The sequence below is a fragment of the Pelmatolapia mariae genome, linkage group LG3_W, assembly GCF_036321145.2.
Source record: "Pelmatolapia mariae isolate MD_Pm_ZW linkage group LG3_W, Pm_UMD_F_2, whole genome shotgun sequence".
NCBI lineage: Eukaryota > Metazoa > Chordata > Actinopteri > Cichliformes > Cichlidae > Pelmatolapia > Pelmatolapia mariae.
This window is the reverse complement of record NC_086229.1, coordinates 84635083-84651464: the sequence shown is the minus strand read 5'-3', so window position 1 is coordinate 84651464 and position 16382 is coordinate 84635083. Positions and strand designations below refer to the sequence as shown.

Genomic DNA, 16382 nt, shown 5'->3' with positions numbered 1-16382 from the left:
CAGGGGGTGTGGGGGTGGGAGTAAAGGTAATGATGTTTTATGGCCACGTTAACTTTCAGCACACGACTAATGGGAAGGCTGCTTGACCTTGACTTCTTTCATCCTGATTTGGACTACCTCAGCAATCCTCGACTCTCACGGTTTCTAAGGAAATCCACTGCCAACTTTCTAAATGTTCGGAAATCTTTTTAGGAATTAGTCACTGAGAAAAAAAAGAAATGATTTTATACATTACGCATGCGTCTTTTTACAATGTTATTCTCTAATTTCTCCTTTTTTCCATACATGGCCAGAAAGAACAAGTGAACACAATAAGTATATCTCTGCAGTTGCTTGAACAAACAGGGATGAGCAGCCTAACAAAAACCACATACAAACGAGGCCTAGAGACTCCCAACGTGTCCCGACACGATGATTATCTACATGCCCCGTCGCAACTATTCCATCACGCTGTCAAACTGGATATGCAAAATATGAGGTGAGAGTTGATGATTTAAAAAAAAACAAAAACAAATAAGAATTCCCCTTCTTGTTTTATTGGATAAAATAGTGCAGTGGATTACCAACGCAGTATGTGTGTGTGAGTGTGAGAAGCCCGGGCCCTGCATTGAACGCGGCCTGCCAGTTGGCACAATGGATGCCACAACCCCCACTCCCAGCCCCCAGCCTACTTCCCAGCGGGCATTCATCTGGGCATGCACATGGGTGCTACAGCTCTGCCTGGCTAAACGCGTCTGTGCCCCAGAACAAGGGAGCTGAGTGCCCTCTCAAAATTCACCCGGTACACTCGCTGCCAACCCGCCGACCTTTCTCAGGCAGCAGCCCACCAGAATCAAAAACAAACACTCTATGAACCCCATTTTTTTCCTCACGAAAAGTAACACACAAAAAAAAGATTTTCCAGAATAAATAACAGCAGCGAAATAACGGATTAGAAAACACGGCAGAAGCAGAACTACATTAAAAATCACAGTCCGAACTCGCTCTTTTTTCCCCCCACAAAGTTCGCACAATAACCAGATTCTGTTGCAGCCCGAGCCGTTTGCTACTTTCTTTGTGTTTGATTGTATGTTTGTTTGTTTCGTGCAGTTGCAGCAGAACAAAGGCAGCGGCTTCCATTCTGCCACTGTCAAAAAACTTTCCCAACGTGCCCACTGCATTGCGGATGCCAACCAACGAATCAAAGGCACGCTGCAAGCAGACAAAGAGAGTTTGATGCCAACCTCCAAACCTCTAACAACCATTACTGGTGATTTCGCCTGCCTCCCTGGCACCGTGTAAAACAAAATGGCGCCATGCCGCACGCTACCACAACATGGCTGCATTGTCTGGGTTTGTGGACCGCTCGGTAACTTAAAGAAAAGAAGGCGACGCTTTAGTTTGCAAAAACTGGAGAAGGAAAAGAAAAAGATGGCCGTCTGAGTGATCCCCGCTATTCGGTGTTTGCCAAGCATTTCACTCAATGGGAATTTTGAGGATGGCGGCAAATGATCGTTCCCACATAGAAAAACATGACATTAATTTAAACTTTTATTATAAACACTGAAACGAATCTTCAATATGATCTTCCTCTCCACTCAGATACAGTTTACTAAAACAGCGGCTGTTTTATAAAGTCAGTTTTGTGAAAAAACAGCACTAAATGCCGTTTCTCAAGTTGGTACTGAGCAGTTCAAAATGCAGCAGATGTAAACCAGGGAAGCGGTGGCATCCTACAAAAGACACAAAAGAGGGTCTGATGCCAACCCCGGTGCCAATGGCAACCATTATTGTCTCTGTGCTGTGCCTTCTGCTTTCCCTGGCACTTATCAAACACAAAATGGCGCTCAGGGTTTGATGATAATGAGCTAGCTATACCACTACCCCTCAATGGGAGCACAGTGTAGTGGCTATTCGGTGTGGTTGCAGTAGATTTAAGGGCAGCACATGGGAGGTTTAAAAGTGTGGGATGTATATGACTGAAATGTGTTTACTCGCAGTCAGAGGAGACCTGAATTTCATTTTCAAAGGCTTTTTAAAGGTGTTATCTGATTCGAGATCCGAGTAAGAAAAAAACAACATCATTCACAGTATCCCTGTGAAAAGTGTTTTCTGTAGAACTCATTGAACCTGGAAGATATCAGATCTGAATGCGGCGTTGCTCTGATCATGCTCTGAGTGAAAATCTCCCAGTTTACAGTCTGCATGACTGACTATGTAAACCAGTTTCTGGTGATGTACACTACAAACATCGTTTCTATTCTGGACTTTCATAAATGCCTTTATTTTATTTTTGCGGCCATGTTTACTATTTTTTATTAAAGAAAAAAAGAAAGAAATCCTAGCAAATTAATTCTGGAAAGAAAAAGAAATAAATTAAAACATCAATTTAAAATATATGCATGACAAAAACTATTCTAACTAATTTAACTATTACCCTCTTGTAAAGTACACTTCCTCAACTGTGTAAAATGTGTCCTCTAAATCTTTCATGTAAAGGAATCCAGTTTTTTTAGGGATCGGGAAAATAACATGCAATAACATGACACACAAGGAAGAAAACAGAAAAAACTGAAACTTTAAATTTTATAACAACTGAAAGTGTTTTTATGTCTGTAATGTGACTTACTATTAGAAATCTCTTTATTGATCACACGTATTACCATTTTAATTGGTGGAAAATCAACAGTGTTTGTAGACAACCCAGTTTTAAATTTTTATCGTGGAATGAAAACTAAAAAGGGACAAATGCCATGATTATTTTTAAAATATTGAGATTAAAAAGTGAAAGATTTTTTTTAAATCTTAGGTTATATTAATTGTTATTTATTTATTTATAAATGAATTAATAAAATATAACACTGCTCCATATATTCAGCATTTGGACATTTAAGACTGAAGCTTTCCACAAATGCCACCACTTGATTTCCAAACAAATGGAACAGTTATGCAGTGTGTGTGCAGTTGTGCAATCCTGTGTGTGTGTGTGTGTGTGTGTGTGATTGTGTGTGTGTGTGTGTGTACAAGGTAACTGAATAATTACAGGAGAATTACAGGGATATGAGCTGCTGCTGGATTTCAGCAAAGCAAACACAGTTAATACATGGTCTTATCTAATTTTGATGACACTGTTTTTGTAATGAGGCTTGCTTAGAAAAATAAAAATGTTTGTGGTATAAATGTATGCACAGTACTGACCGTTACAGTCGTACATTTGCTCCTCTGGCAAATTTAGAATTGCCAGAAAATAACTCATGCGACTCTTGACCTTGCTAAATCATCACTCACTCTCTCTCACACACACACGCACACACACACATGCACAACATTAACTGTCTCTCTCTCTCACACACACAGAGAATCAGTATGAACTTGAAACCTACCTTGGTCCTGGACATAGTATGCTAGAAACAAGTCCAGCTCCTTGACTGATACTGTTATGTGGTGTGGCTGGACACAAAGTGCTGGGTTGGTGCAATGTGGAGACTTGACGAGGCGCTCGCCATCTGTACTTTCCAGAGGGATGCCTTTGAAGAGGATGACCATCACCAGGTCCAGACGCCATACTTTGTCGGCCTGCCGCAAACAGTCGATTCGTCGTATCTTGCCCTTTTGGTCCGGGTTGGATAGCACGCAGCAAGGGGGCTTCTTGCCCGTCACGCTGAGGACAAAGTCCTCCCGGTACTCCTGCCGAATGTCCTTACGCAGCTTGGCTAGCAGCCTGGATGCCCATTTCTGCTTAACCTCGGGCTTCTCGCTCAGAAGCTCATCCTTCACCGCGCGCTCCTCGTCCTTGGACATCCGCTTCTCGTGCTTCTTGAAGTACTTGCGTTTTCTGGCCTGGAGGTTGAACCACGTGTAGGCGATGGCGCGGACGTGAGGAAGAAGTGCCTCGATGAAGGGATGAAACTCATCCTGGAGCATCCGAGGGGCACAGTGTGGAGAAAGAGACAGAGAGAGAAGGAGAGAAACGTAATCAGAAACTCATGTCATCAAACATGAAGAAATATGTGTTTACCCAGCTACTAATTTAAAGCAGAAGGGAAGTCAGACCACAATTTTAAAATCCCTCATAATCAGTCACATAATGTCACTGGCAGTTTCTTCAAGCTAAGAATGATCTCTTTATATTAGGAACACTAGCTTTACCATCCTAGATATGCTGCAGGTGTGCCAAGTAAATTCCACCGTTTATATCAACTCAAAGCCCGGTGACTGAATGCACTTGCAGCTCTGCTCGCATTTCACGAGCATGCTCTGAGTGGGACTCCTGTAACACTGCTGCTGGTGCTGCTGCAGGGAGCATGCGCCCCACACAGTTGCATTTCTCTTATCAAACTATCCACATACCATAATCTGGAAGTGGGATGCAACCATTTAAAAAAAAAAGAAAGAAGAAGAAGTCAGAGACATACTCATTCTTCAGACACGATGCACACAGCCTCGTGTATACATGCCAGCTTCATGTACAAAACGGAATAAAACACAGGCAGGCGAGAGAGGCGGCACATCAAATGAAGCAATAGTGTGAAAGGTATTTGCAAAGGTTGATCGAGGACTCAAAGGATTTCATGCCAAATCGTTTCAAGCATTGAGGTTAACACATGGAATGGCACCTGCCCAGCTTCATTCCTAAAAGTTGAGGTTAGGCAGCCCGGCCTACTTTTAAAATGTTCCATCTCACTTTTATTTAGCTATTCATTTTTGTTTAACTCATTTCGTATTACAATCATATTACACTACTTTGTGTTGCATTACAAAATCGTTACCTTTGAATAAAACACGTCATTATGGATTTTTTGCCACTCAATTTTTCCCCCTTCAAAAATACAAAAAAAAAAAAAAGACACTAAATGCAGTTATTCCTACAACAACTCAGCAACTAAATGGCTAATATTAATACTGCTTCACTGATTCAACAATAAATTATATTTGTTTCATTTCTTAATTCTTGTTCTCTGGGAATCTCTAGGAATTCTAGGAATCAGCAGAAAGGACTGCAGTTGAGGGGTGGAAACATTAAATTATCTTTGTTTGAGGTCATTAAAATGCCAGATTTCATAACTATACACAGGCGTTTTTAGGGTGGGAAGACTTTTGAAGAGTTATTGTTCTTTTTGTAGGCAGTCAGGCAACAAGCCGGCTATAGCAAACCACAGAAATCCCCTCTCTATCTGTGGCTGCTGCTGGTGCTCCTCTAAAAAGCCACATTTCTGGTCTCAGGCTCCATCGGCCGATAAAACTCTGCTCCAGTACACTAATGTCAAATTATGATCATTTATTATACTGAAAGAGGTAACTCTGTGTACGTTGCAGATTCCATTAACAGCTTGTAAATGTATTATATTCACTGTGAATAGTATAGCTCCTCATTGTCTTTTAGAGAGGTTAAAAATCCATTCAGAACTTCTTTTAATGCCATCTCCTCACTATAAAGCTGCCAATTAAAATGACAAAAGCAAGTGTAAATGCTAGTAAATGTGTTCGCTCGCAACTGTTTCTCAAATCCTTTTTTCACTCCTGCTCAAAATCACTTTAAATATTCTGTTTTGTTTTTTTTTCTAGCCAGGTTAAAGCCAAATGCTGTAAAGATAAATGACTTGGCCAGGGCCTATGCAGTGCACTTCAGCTGGGGCCATAAAAGCACAATCCTCTTAAGTACAAGCTAAACCACATCTCAGTCAATCACTTACTTATGCCAAGTAAAATATAAACAGTAAAACTGAGTCAGCCAAAACAGTCAGCTACTCTGTCCAACCGCTGAATCAACCTTATCACGCGTTTGATCTTTCTACAGTGCAAGTGGCTTTATCTTCTTCCAACTTCACTTCCCTAAAGTATGGGGGCTTTATTCTAAATAAAAATATACGCCTGGAAAATATATATACATAAATATATACATATATATATATATATGTATAGCCACAGCTCAAGCAGGGCCGGGAGGTGCGCGCCTGTGTGTGTGAGAGAGAGAGAGACAGAGAGAGGTTACTGGCGGACGCAAATAAGCTAATTAAACCAGAGAAAAATACCTGCACCAGTTACACAGGATTATCAAGAATAGAGTCTTTTGGTTCTATCTTAAAACTCATCTTTACGCAAAAGTTTGTAAAGAGCGAAGAACGTGTGAAGATTTGCACTTCAAGCGCCAAAAGGACACAGCCGATCTTTCGTTAGGACTTTCGTAGAAAAGAAATTAAAAAAATAAATAAATATATATATATATATATATATATATATATATATATATATATATATATATATATATATATATATGTCACGACTTTATCACAAAAACATATAATCTCAGTCGAGAAGTTTTTGCCTCGCTTTAATGCCATATCTTTTATTTATTTTTTACTTACAAGGGAAAGTCTGTATTATTTATAAGAATTATGAAAGTAATTCACAGCGCAGACACTCAACTTTCTATTCACGGGCTAAAAAAAACCAAAAAAAACAAACAAAAAAAAACAAAAACGTGTGACAATTTTTATACAAATTAAAAATCACAGCGATAAGATGCATAACTTTAAAAAAAAGACACAATTACCTGAGTTAGACAAATCGGGGAATACATGACGAGACGGCTACACAGAAAGTGACTGTACTTGGAGCGATTCCTCAGATCACTTTATCGCGCCATTCCTGGATCCGCTGTGCGCTATGCGAGACTCTGTGGATCCGCGTAAAAACCAAAAGTAATTATCCAATAACATCCATGAATTTCTGCAAATCCAGAGATTGTCTTCACCGCAGAGAAAGACAGATTTTCTGCAGGCGATTTTTTTTTCTCTGTTTTTAAGTTGACATGCACGGACTGTACTCGTAGAGCCGGTGTGCGAAACGAGGCTGCCGCTGCTGTACTCCTGCACTGCACGGGGCTCTGCGCGCGTCTCTGTGCGGCGTTATCTCATGAAAGCATTACGGGGAGCTTCAGAGGGCGCCGAGTGTGGGATGTTCACCCCTGCTTTAACCAAACTTGATATGAAATCGACCGGTGCGCCCTCGGTCCTGCGCGATTCCAGCAAATCAGACCCAACTTTTTTCACCCACGTAATTGCACAGTCACACTCCTCCCCCTCCTCCCCCTTCCAAACACACACCATATCCAACCCCTCCAAGCACCTTCTTCTCCTTCTCGGCTTTATATGAACACACCGCATAAAATTCATTAACCCCCCCCCCACACACACACACACACACATACACGCACACCTCCCTCCTTCCTTCCTTCAGCAGAATTATTTTATGACCTTCTGGGACTTTGGACCGCAGCCTCGGTCACATACACGAACGTAAACAAACGGGGGGGAAAAACGTCCCGCTGCCACCCTTTTTTAACCACCGAGCTCCGTGTCAACAAGACACATGCACTCTACGTTTCCAGTTCAGATAATTCAACGCAGTGTTGGTGGCTCACAGTGATAACAAACCTTTTAGCTTGTCAGTTACACAGCAAGCAGCAGTAGTTTATTAGCCTGTTAACGTCTGCTGGAGAACTTCTTAAAATATTATTTAGGGGGGACAGAAATAAAGGGAGGTACATTTTGTTAAACTTTTTTTTAAACCTATTTCCAACACAATTAGCCTGCATTGTTCTAGAAACAATAGGTAAAAGGGACACCTAGCTTAAACTTTAGCACCCGTTAAAATGAGTTTATATGTATTAAATGTTTTAATTTATTAAATTATGTTGTGCTCTCAGAAACCTCTCCTCAAAATAAAACTCCCTGACTTAAAAGCGTGAATAACGCCGTTAGAAAGTGCTCATTTAGGGCGAAGCTTAGTGGGTAGGTGTACAGTAACATTATGGTAGTAGAGCTAAAAGGAGTCAAAGTTAAACATTGTTACGGTGCCGCTACAGTGCGCGCGCACGTGTGTGCCCTACAGAGCTGTTAACGGTCTACACGGAGCTCATTTGCCAGATTAAGGGGGACTGGGATGTTAACATAGGCTGCGGGACAGTCTGTGCCAAGTTTACAACAATTTTGGCCCGACCGTGCCTGTGTTGTGGTCCCTGCAAAGTCAACCCACTTCTCCACATTTCTCCTCTCCCCCCACCAGCCGCGAGGACGGGACAGTATATTTAAAAAAAATGGTACACAAGGATTGCTACACAACATTTGAAAGTAGTAATGATCCACGTTCACGTACCATTGCACTGTACTGCATGGATTAATGGGGAATCCTGGAGCCTGGTTGAAACACACAAGCCGGTAGCTTCACATTTCTCACGCTCAACTTTGTGCTTTGAAGGGTTTTCTCTCTTGTAGTGCTCGCAAGAAAAAAAGTCAACACCGGAAGACAATTCTTGGCAGATAGCGGTGAGAAGAAGTTAGGAGCACCTCGCGTTTTTTTCTCTTTTTTTCTTGTCTTCCTTCCTCTTCAAGTCTTACTTTTTTGGATCGTTTTTTAGGGTTGTCCAGTGAACTTGAACGTGATCCAGAAGAGGCTGAGTTTTCGGCACTGGGTTGGTCTCCGCCTTCACTTTCACTGCCTGGCTGGCTGCCGCCCCTCCGGCTCTCAGCACTAACAGTCAAACCGCACATAGGCTAAACAGCGCCATTTCCGATACGACTTTTCAAAATAAAACAATTTACGCTTAAAACTATTAATTGAATAAAAATTGACATAAAATATTTACCCAAAGTAGCATTGTAATAATATATAAAATAGCTTGAGACCTATTCTTAATTTCTTCTATGTTCGCGCATTTTAGGGGGCCGCTATAGCTCTTCACGAAATCAAGAATTTATCAAAAATATAAGGTCTTCCTGAAAAAAAGTACTCCAAATAGGTGGCAGCATATTTTTTTAAAGTATTGTCCTACTGTGAATTATATCACAGATTTTCTTAATATTTTTGTATGAAATATCAAATTCAGATCAACTCCGGCTCATACGCTTGCGTGATACATCTTATCTTGAAATTAAAACATTACAATTTCCGGTACAAGCTACCCGTTTATCTGCAGCTTGTCAGAGCGCAGTTTTGTAATAGCCTTTACATTCTTGCCTCTCATTGGCCAGCAGCCGTGGCCCCGGGACTCTGTACCCTGGGCCCCTCACTTCCGCTCCTCTGACGTGCATGTTTGGGGTTGACAGAGCGGCTGCTGCTGGACTGCGGGGCTGAATAGCGATAGTTACTGAGTGATGATGGAAGCACTGCATCGCAGCAGTTATTGCCCTAAATGCAGTCTCCTGTGGTAATGAAAATTAGATTCATATTTTCAATATTTGCAGTTAGAGGTGGTGGCAGTAGTGCTATTATCAGTGTAAAATGACAGTAAACTATAGTTGGAAAACGTTTTCACATATTAAGATGTGCCCACGAGGGCTGGCCGAGTAGTGGAGGAAGCACACATGGAGGAAGCAATAGTCATTACAAGGTGTGTGGGTTATTAGTGCTCATCGGACAAAGGGAGACAGATCAGGCTTGTTTCGAGTGACCTTGAAAAACGAACAACCTCTAGAAAATAAAGCTATTCCTACAAGATCAAATCGTGTTCATGAGACATGTAGTTAATATTCAAGAAAATATATGAACACATTTTAATTATTAATATTATCCAATTGTTCCCACAGAGAAACACTAACAACACATGTTGTTCGGTGTGTTTAAAAGACTGCACATCTTCCCTATATCGAAAGACTAAACTCGTGAATAATCATTCAGTGGATGCCCATTACTGTACACAGAGCATCCAATCCACAACAATAGCAGAAAATGTGATCGTAAATTGAATGGAAAGTCTCACAATAGATTTTTAGTGCCTTTGTCATCACTGCTGTGCTGACATTAACACACTGCTTATAACATCCAAAATGTCACCGCAGTCACGTGTATCCAGTGCTTGTTTGTATTGTTAAGACTAAGAGGACTCAGCTGTAGTAAAAGTGACTGATCGATAACCATTTGAAAGATAAATCAGGTCTGATAATCTAAGTGTGTCAGTTCGCATTGTGCTGTTTTCTCCTTGGAGGTTGAATAGATTTAGTCCCTCTGACTATTAGCCTTTGGATTTAAAAGCCCTCCTTCAGATCATTATTGAACGGAAATTTTAAATAAAAGTAAATAAATAATTTGTGATACGTTCAGTTCACATTATCCCGTGTTTCTTAGAATGTTTTAGTCTTTGTTCATTTTACTTCTTATTTGCTGTTAATGTTACCATAAAAGGCTGAATCATTATCTCATAATGACTCCATTCTCTCTCTGCCTCCATTAATCCAGCCTTGTATCGTGCGATCCACCTGCGCACATGGCAGGAGCCCTCACAGATTCAACACTCTCAACATGGAGCTACCGCCCCCATGTGGCCGCAAACAAAACTGCGAGGTGGGGGAATAAATGCTGTGGTCGTCTTAGTGTGGTACATCCAACACCAAGTGGGTTGTCACAAGCATGCACAGGACCCACAAGTATTTTCTTTGACTTACTAAAAGTCTGAATTTTTACTAATTTACTGTAGCTCTGCTCTGACTTGTCACAGTAGAAAAAGTGCAGATGTAACCATTAATTATTAACAGCGGTTCTATGAACATATCAGCCATTTGCAATCCAGCCATCTTTCATTTTATTATTCATTTATTATTCATAGAGCATTGTTAGACCTTTCCTTTGAAAAACAAACTCTAAACATACTTTTTTAGTACAACAGTGTTATCCTGGACCTACCATTGGGTCTACCATTACGCTCCAGCAGTGACCTTTTTAAACATACACATATACATACAAATGGTTTTAAACTCTAGCAGGTCCACAGTTAAGGAAACAAGAACACAAAACACAATTTTTGAAATGTACATAATCTGATTTGAGTTATTTTAATTAAGCTGCAGTGTGAATAAAGGGCTATAATCAGGGGAATGTATGGTTGTACTTAATTACTTTACTTTATATGGAATTTTATCCCTTTTCCCTCTTATTCCACATACTGAGACGATGCACCACATTTTACTGGCTTTAGCTTACAAAGCTCAACATGTAAGTCTCTCAAGACTTGTGGGTAAAAAAAGAAATTAAAAAAAAAGAGAAAGATGGTTTGGAAGGACATTTTAAAGATAGGATAAGATGACCTTTATTAGACCCAGAGTTGTGAAATTCACATCATATTACTCAACACTAAATCACTGACATAAAGCAGCAGAGACACGACATTTCAAACCAGGAACAGATCCTAAGGACATTTCAGTCCACGTGGTATACTGTACATGACAGACAGGACGTTTTTGCATTGTAACTCTTTATATGACCTTTTTTTACCCCTTCCAAAAACATTTGGTGTCAGTAAGAGGTTGTTTGGGTGAAAAGATCATTCAAAGTAGGAACATAATCGATAAAAGTTTGAAAAATATATCCTTATATCCCTATATATAATATAGGGCGCTGCTACTGCTATTGCTGCTTCTGTATATTTAATTGTGCATTTTTCTTGCAAAAAAAACAAACAAAAAATCCCCCAAAAAGCAAGATAAACAATACAAATTTTGTGCTTAAATGGGTTGGATCTGCAACTTCCTACCAATTGCACAATTTCCTACTTTCATAACGTCGGTTTTTATTGCAAGAGAGCAGCTCAGTGTATCTTAGCTAAAGCCATCACTATTCTAGCCTTCAGCATGCACATTTAATGAACTGCTGTTCCTGGCAGTGATGCACTTGACATCGTCTTCTGTCCCCTGCTTGCTTGGAACTGTGCTCATAATGAATCCCGAATTCTTAAAAGCACGTATTCTTTTTTTTTATATCCTTCATAACGGCGTGAGGTAAATGTAATTCTGTGCAGTGTCCAATTAAAATTACTCACAAACCACGAGTGAAAACAGGAGAAAATAAAGTAAAAACCGAGGAAAGAATGGGGGGGTTGTATACACTGATACACACAAAGTTAAACCCTGGAGATGGGGCACAATAAAAGCTCGCCTGTGCCCGGACAAGTAAATAAATATTCAGAAAGAAATGTCAGCCTGTGTTGCCTCTTCAGCATGGGAAAGGCGCGGGCTGGACAAGGGCTCTTTGTGCAACACTAAATTAACACTGCTGAGGGTGCACAGAGAGGTGCACTTGAGGAGCGCTCTTATGCTAAAAGGCAGGTTGAATACTTCCTTTAGTTAGCTATCCCAGTGAAAATACAAAAAACATTGTTCTAGTCCATCCTCACCTTAAAATCCTCTATTGTGTGCAGCTAAACTGAAGCATAACTCAATTTACAATGATCTGAGTTAAAACTGCAGGCCTGAAGGAAACGAACGTCAGTGCCAAGGATGCGCTTAAAAAATGGATCAAAATGAAGGCTGTGAAAGGAACTTGACAAGACAGTTTGCTCTGCAGCCAAAATCTTTTATCAGGAAAGCTTTCCTCACTATATCGCTCTCTTCCACAAATCCTGACTTGGAAGCAGACACGGAAAGACGCAGACTGGAACATGGACGGGAGAGCACAGGGCAAAGAGCAAAGAGAGCACTTACCATCCACCACGTCCTGGCTGATATATCATAGCAAAGCTGCCACTTAATGGATCTCTCAGTCAGTTTCTCAGCCATCACAGGGCTCTCAGCTCCAATCAAACTCAGCTCGGCGGTGGGTGAGACACCTAATCAAAGGGGCATCAGTAGAGGCATGCTGAGCCACGTGTAGGACAGTCCTTGATGATGTTGCATTATGGGAAGACAAAAAAAAATCAGCAACAGCTTGACCAGTGACTTGAACCTGACTGTGGTAATTACAAGAGCCATGACCCAGTAACCCTCGCCATCCCCCCCTCCCACACTAACCCCCCCTTACTCCCTCCCCTCTGCCTCTCTTACATTTGTTCCACCAAGTGCTCGAGATGAATTGCAGCAACATGGAAAAAGAAATTTGCCGCTCAATTTACTGCCATGTAAAATGATCATCTGCCAAAATAAAAATCTGGACCGAGTCAAACCTTTTCATTTTGGAAGAACATAAAAGGTAAGAAGCAAATTGATCGTGACCCAGCGCTGACATTTTGGCCTCCCCCCTCGCTCAGCCTCATTTTCATCCAAGGACAAACCTGCCAGTGCTGGGAATCACCCATCAATACAACCGAGGCGGTCTGATGTCACTGTGTGGGTATCTGAAAATACTGAGGTCCTCTATACTCTGCTGTGAGGATTTTAAGGTAAAGGATTATCAGATGTCACTGTTCCTATTGAAAGTTGCCTCATTTTATAACAAAAGCAGCAAAAAAAAAAGCCATAAATATCAAGTAGTCATCAAGAGACCTGTTGCTTTAAAGCTCCTTTCAGAGTCTCTGGGCTTTAATGGAACTCACTGTATTTTGATCCATATATTAAGATGTTAGGCGTGTCCATGTAAATGTTATCTGAATGCCAGCTGAAAAGACCTTTTCTCCTCCTGCCACATTCCAATCCTCCTCACTGAGGCCGCTCCGTGGCAGCTGGATTTCCCAACAACAGGGCAGTGGGTGGACTTAGCAACAGTAACTTAGCATTAGCTACAACAAATAAATGAGGTGACCTAAACAACAAGGAGACAGTGAGCAGAGGAAGGCGAATGTCCACTCAGAGTAGAGTTTAAGACAAAGGAGCGTAAGGTGTCGGTAAAATCTGTGGTTTACATGTGAAAGGAACAGAAAGAAATCTGACCCATTCAGAAAAAAACAACTGTCCAAATGTGGTGCCGGGACCATTTTCGTCCTGCTAAGGTTCTGAACTTCTGATATTTGCAAATAGTTATGAACATATAATGACGGTAGACTGACTGGATGTGAAAAAAGCTGAGACATCTCAGGCCGATCAAGTTGTAGCTCTTTAAATGAAAAAACAGAAGTTGGAAGATGATTTTTATTATAGGTTATTGTGCAATGATTTTACTGATGTGCCCCAGCTGAGATGAGGCCTGTGAACTGAAATGTGTTTCGCATCTTTAGCTCAGCAACACACTTAACATTGTACATCGACACTGCGTGCAGAAAAGTACGCACCACCTATGTTTGGAGGCCCCAGCTGTTAAATACTGTGGAGTTTCTGTGGTCAGTGTGGATGTTTTCAATCTGAGATTGTCTTTTTAGGACACTGAGCTCAGTATATGTTCCTTCATTTGCTCTGTGCAAGTAAAAAAAGACCCCCCCAAAAAATCAAACAAGACACTGGCCACTTTATTGGGTATACCTCTTCAGCTCTTGCTGGTTAATGCAAATATCTCACCAGTCAGTCACATGGCAGCGATTTAATGTATTTAGGCATTGGCCGAAAAGAGCATCAGAATGGGGATGAAGGGTGATTTAAGTGACTGCGGCATGTTTGTATTTCAGAAACTGCTGATCTGCTGGGATTTTTCCCACACAGCCATTTCTATGGTTTATGGAGAAAAGAGAAAATATCCAGTGAGCACCAGTTCTAGGGTGAAAATAAATGCCTCTTTCATGACAGAGATCAGAGAAGAATAACCAGACCGCTTCAAGCTGGTAGAAGGGCAATCAAAGTAAATGAGTTAAAGCAGCAGAAGGCCACAATGAGAAGGACGGCTAAAACAGGAAAAAACAAAACTGGGCAAGTAGTGCCCAATTTTGGCCACACCAAAAAAGTTCCCTGGTCTGCTGGTCAGAATTTGGCATAAACATGAAAGCATGTATCCATCCCGCCTTATATCAATAGCTCAGCCAGTGGTGGTGCTGTAATCATGTGGCTGATATTTTCTTTGTAGCTCATAGTACCAATAAAGGATTGCTGAAACACCACCACAGCCTATCTATTGCTGCTGACCATGTCCATCTCTTTATGACCGCCATGTACTCATCTTCTGATTGCTGTTTCCAGCACGTCACAAAACCCATATCATCTTAAACTGATTTCTTTAAGGTGGCCTTAAAGTCACCAGATCTCAATCTCACAGAGTACCTTTTGGGAGACTTGCATCATGATGTCCAGCCAACAACTCTACAGCAAATGTTTGATGCTATCGCGCCAATATCGACCAAAAATCTCTCAGGAATGTTTCCTGTTGAATCTATGCCATGAAATATTAAGGCATCTCTTAAGGCATCCCAGCATGAGACTAGCAAAGCGTACCTAATAAAGTGGCAGTGGGTGTATATTCTATAGAGACATGAGGTATTTATATGTGCGTAATTATGGGTTTTTCTACAGTTGGGTCATAGGAAAAGTAGGATTTACATATATTTGAACAGAGCGCAAGCATTGACACAGTTGGATGGATTTAAAGAATTTTCTTTCAGTAACTTGATATCCTGGCAGATAAAAAAAAACAACAACATTCCAGAGCTATTACTGAGTTGATGCAAAGCGTGCGCTTCACTCTTTCGGAGAAAGCACTGAGCTCTCACGAGAGCGGCGTGCACCTTATTGATTTTGAGGTCAAAATCGATACATTTCATCGTCTTGAGTGGATTAACTTCAACTTTTAATTGGATTTCTACTTTCTACAATGAAAGCTTATTTGAAAATCAATACCCCAATCAATACCTCCATGTTCAGAAAGTTCAGCTGTGGTGCTGAAAATGGAGGAACGTAGCAGACACCTGCTACTGGAGAGGCGCGCACATGAGTCAGTGAGGTCTAACAAATCTAATTAGCATGCATTTGTCACTGATCTGCACAAATAACTTCTTTCTTCATCAGAGTGCAATTAGACAGGAAGTAAGAATTGTCATTTTAGGTCTCAAAAAGACGTTAAGTTTGCTTTGTGTCCACTTTTGTAGATAAACAGACCCAAGAGACCCCAACAGGTAAGGAAGCATGTTGGAACCAGCAATCGAAGCAAAGTATATCTATTGATGGGGGTGATTCTGCTCATTATGCCATTTCGGATACGAGGCCCATATGGATAGAATTCTGAAAATGATCGTGTGCCTCATAATTAGCGTTCCAGTAATAAATGTCGGTGTTCCTTAGCGTTGACTTAATCCGAGTTTAGCCTCGGCAACATAGCAGCAGAACACGCCAAGCCACTAACTCTAATCCTAGACAGGTAAACAGCCTTATATGATAACTGTTCCAAGCACAGTTTATTTTTATGAAGCATGTGGCTAATTATTTCTTTTGTTCAGCCAGATGTCATAGACCATGAGACTAGCAGGTGGTCCCATATCTAATTAGTCCAGCTGACCAACTAGTAGCAGAGATTAGGAGGACATTTGACCCTGGCTGCTGCAGACTGGTCCGCTTAAATTAACATCCCAAAGCCCAAACTCACCAATTAAATTTAAGGCTTACTGAAACCAATGCAGCATTCTTGCGATAGTGCCGTTTATATGAAATGTAAAATACCTCTTCTTCTTGGTGGAGAAGGAACTGGCTAGACTTTTTAGTTTCTGCTGCAGTTTTCACATCAGTAAAACTCACAGGATGCTTCTTTTATTTTGAAATCTATTCCAAAATACCATAAAAAGTTTA

The 16382-nt window shown here is 40.9% G+C and overlaps 1 protein-coding gene across 6 annotated transcripts in view; it reads right to left on the bottom strand.

The window, feature by feature from the left end:
• Positions 1–8444, bottom strand: part of LOC134624930 (nuclear factor 1 B-type-like) — a 65230-nt gene extending 56786 nt beyond the window's left edge. For 4 of the 6 annotated variants that reach the window (XM_063470128.1, XM_063470132.1, XM_063470129.1 and 1 more), the window contains exons 1-2: positions 6533–7011; positions 3363–3894 (exon numbers count right to left, since the gene is read on the bottom strand). In XM_063470128.1, coding sequence (XP_063326198.1) covers positions 3363–3894; positions 6533–6559 — 559 coding nt within the window. In that variant the 5' untranslated portion in view covers positions 6560–7011. Of the gene's footprint in view, positions 1–3362; positions 3895–6532; positions 7012–8136 lie in introns of those variants that run through there. The other 2 variants (XM_063470130.1, XM_063470131.1) reach the window with 1 other exon arrangement.
• Between the last annotated feature and the right edge of the window lie 7938 nt (positions 8445–16382).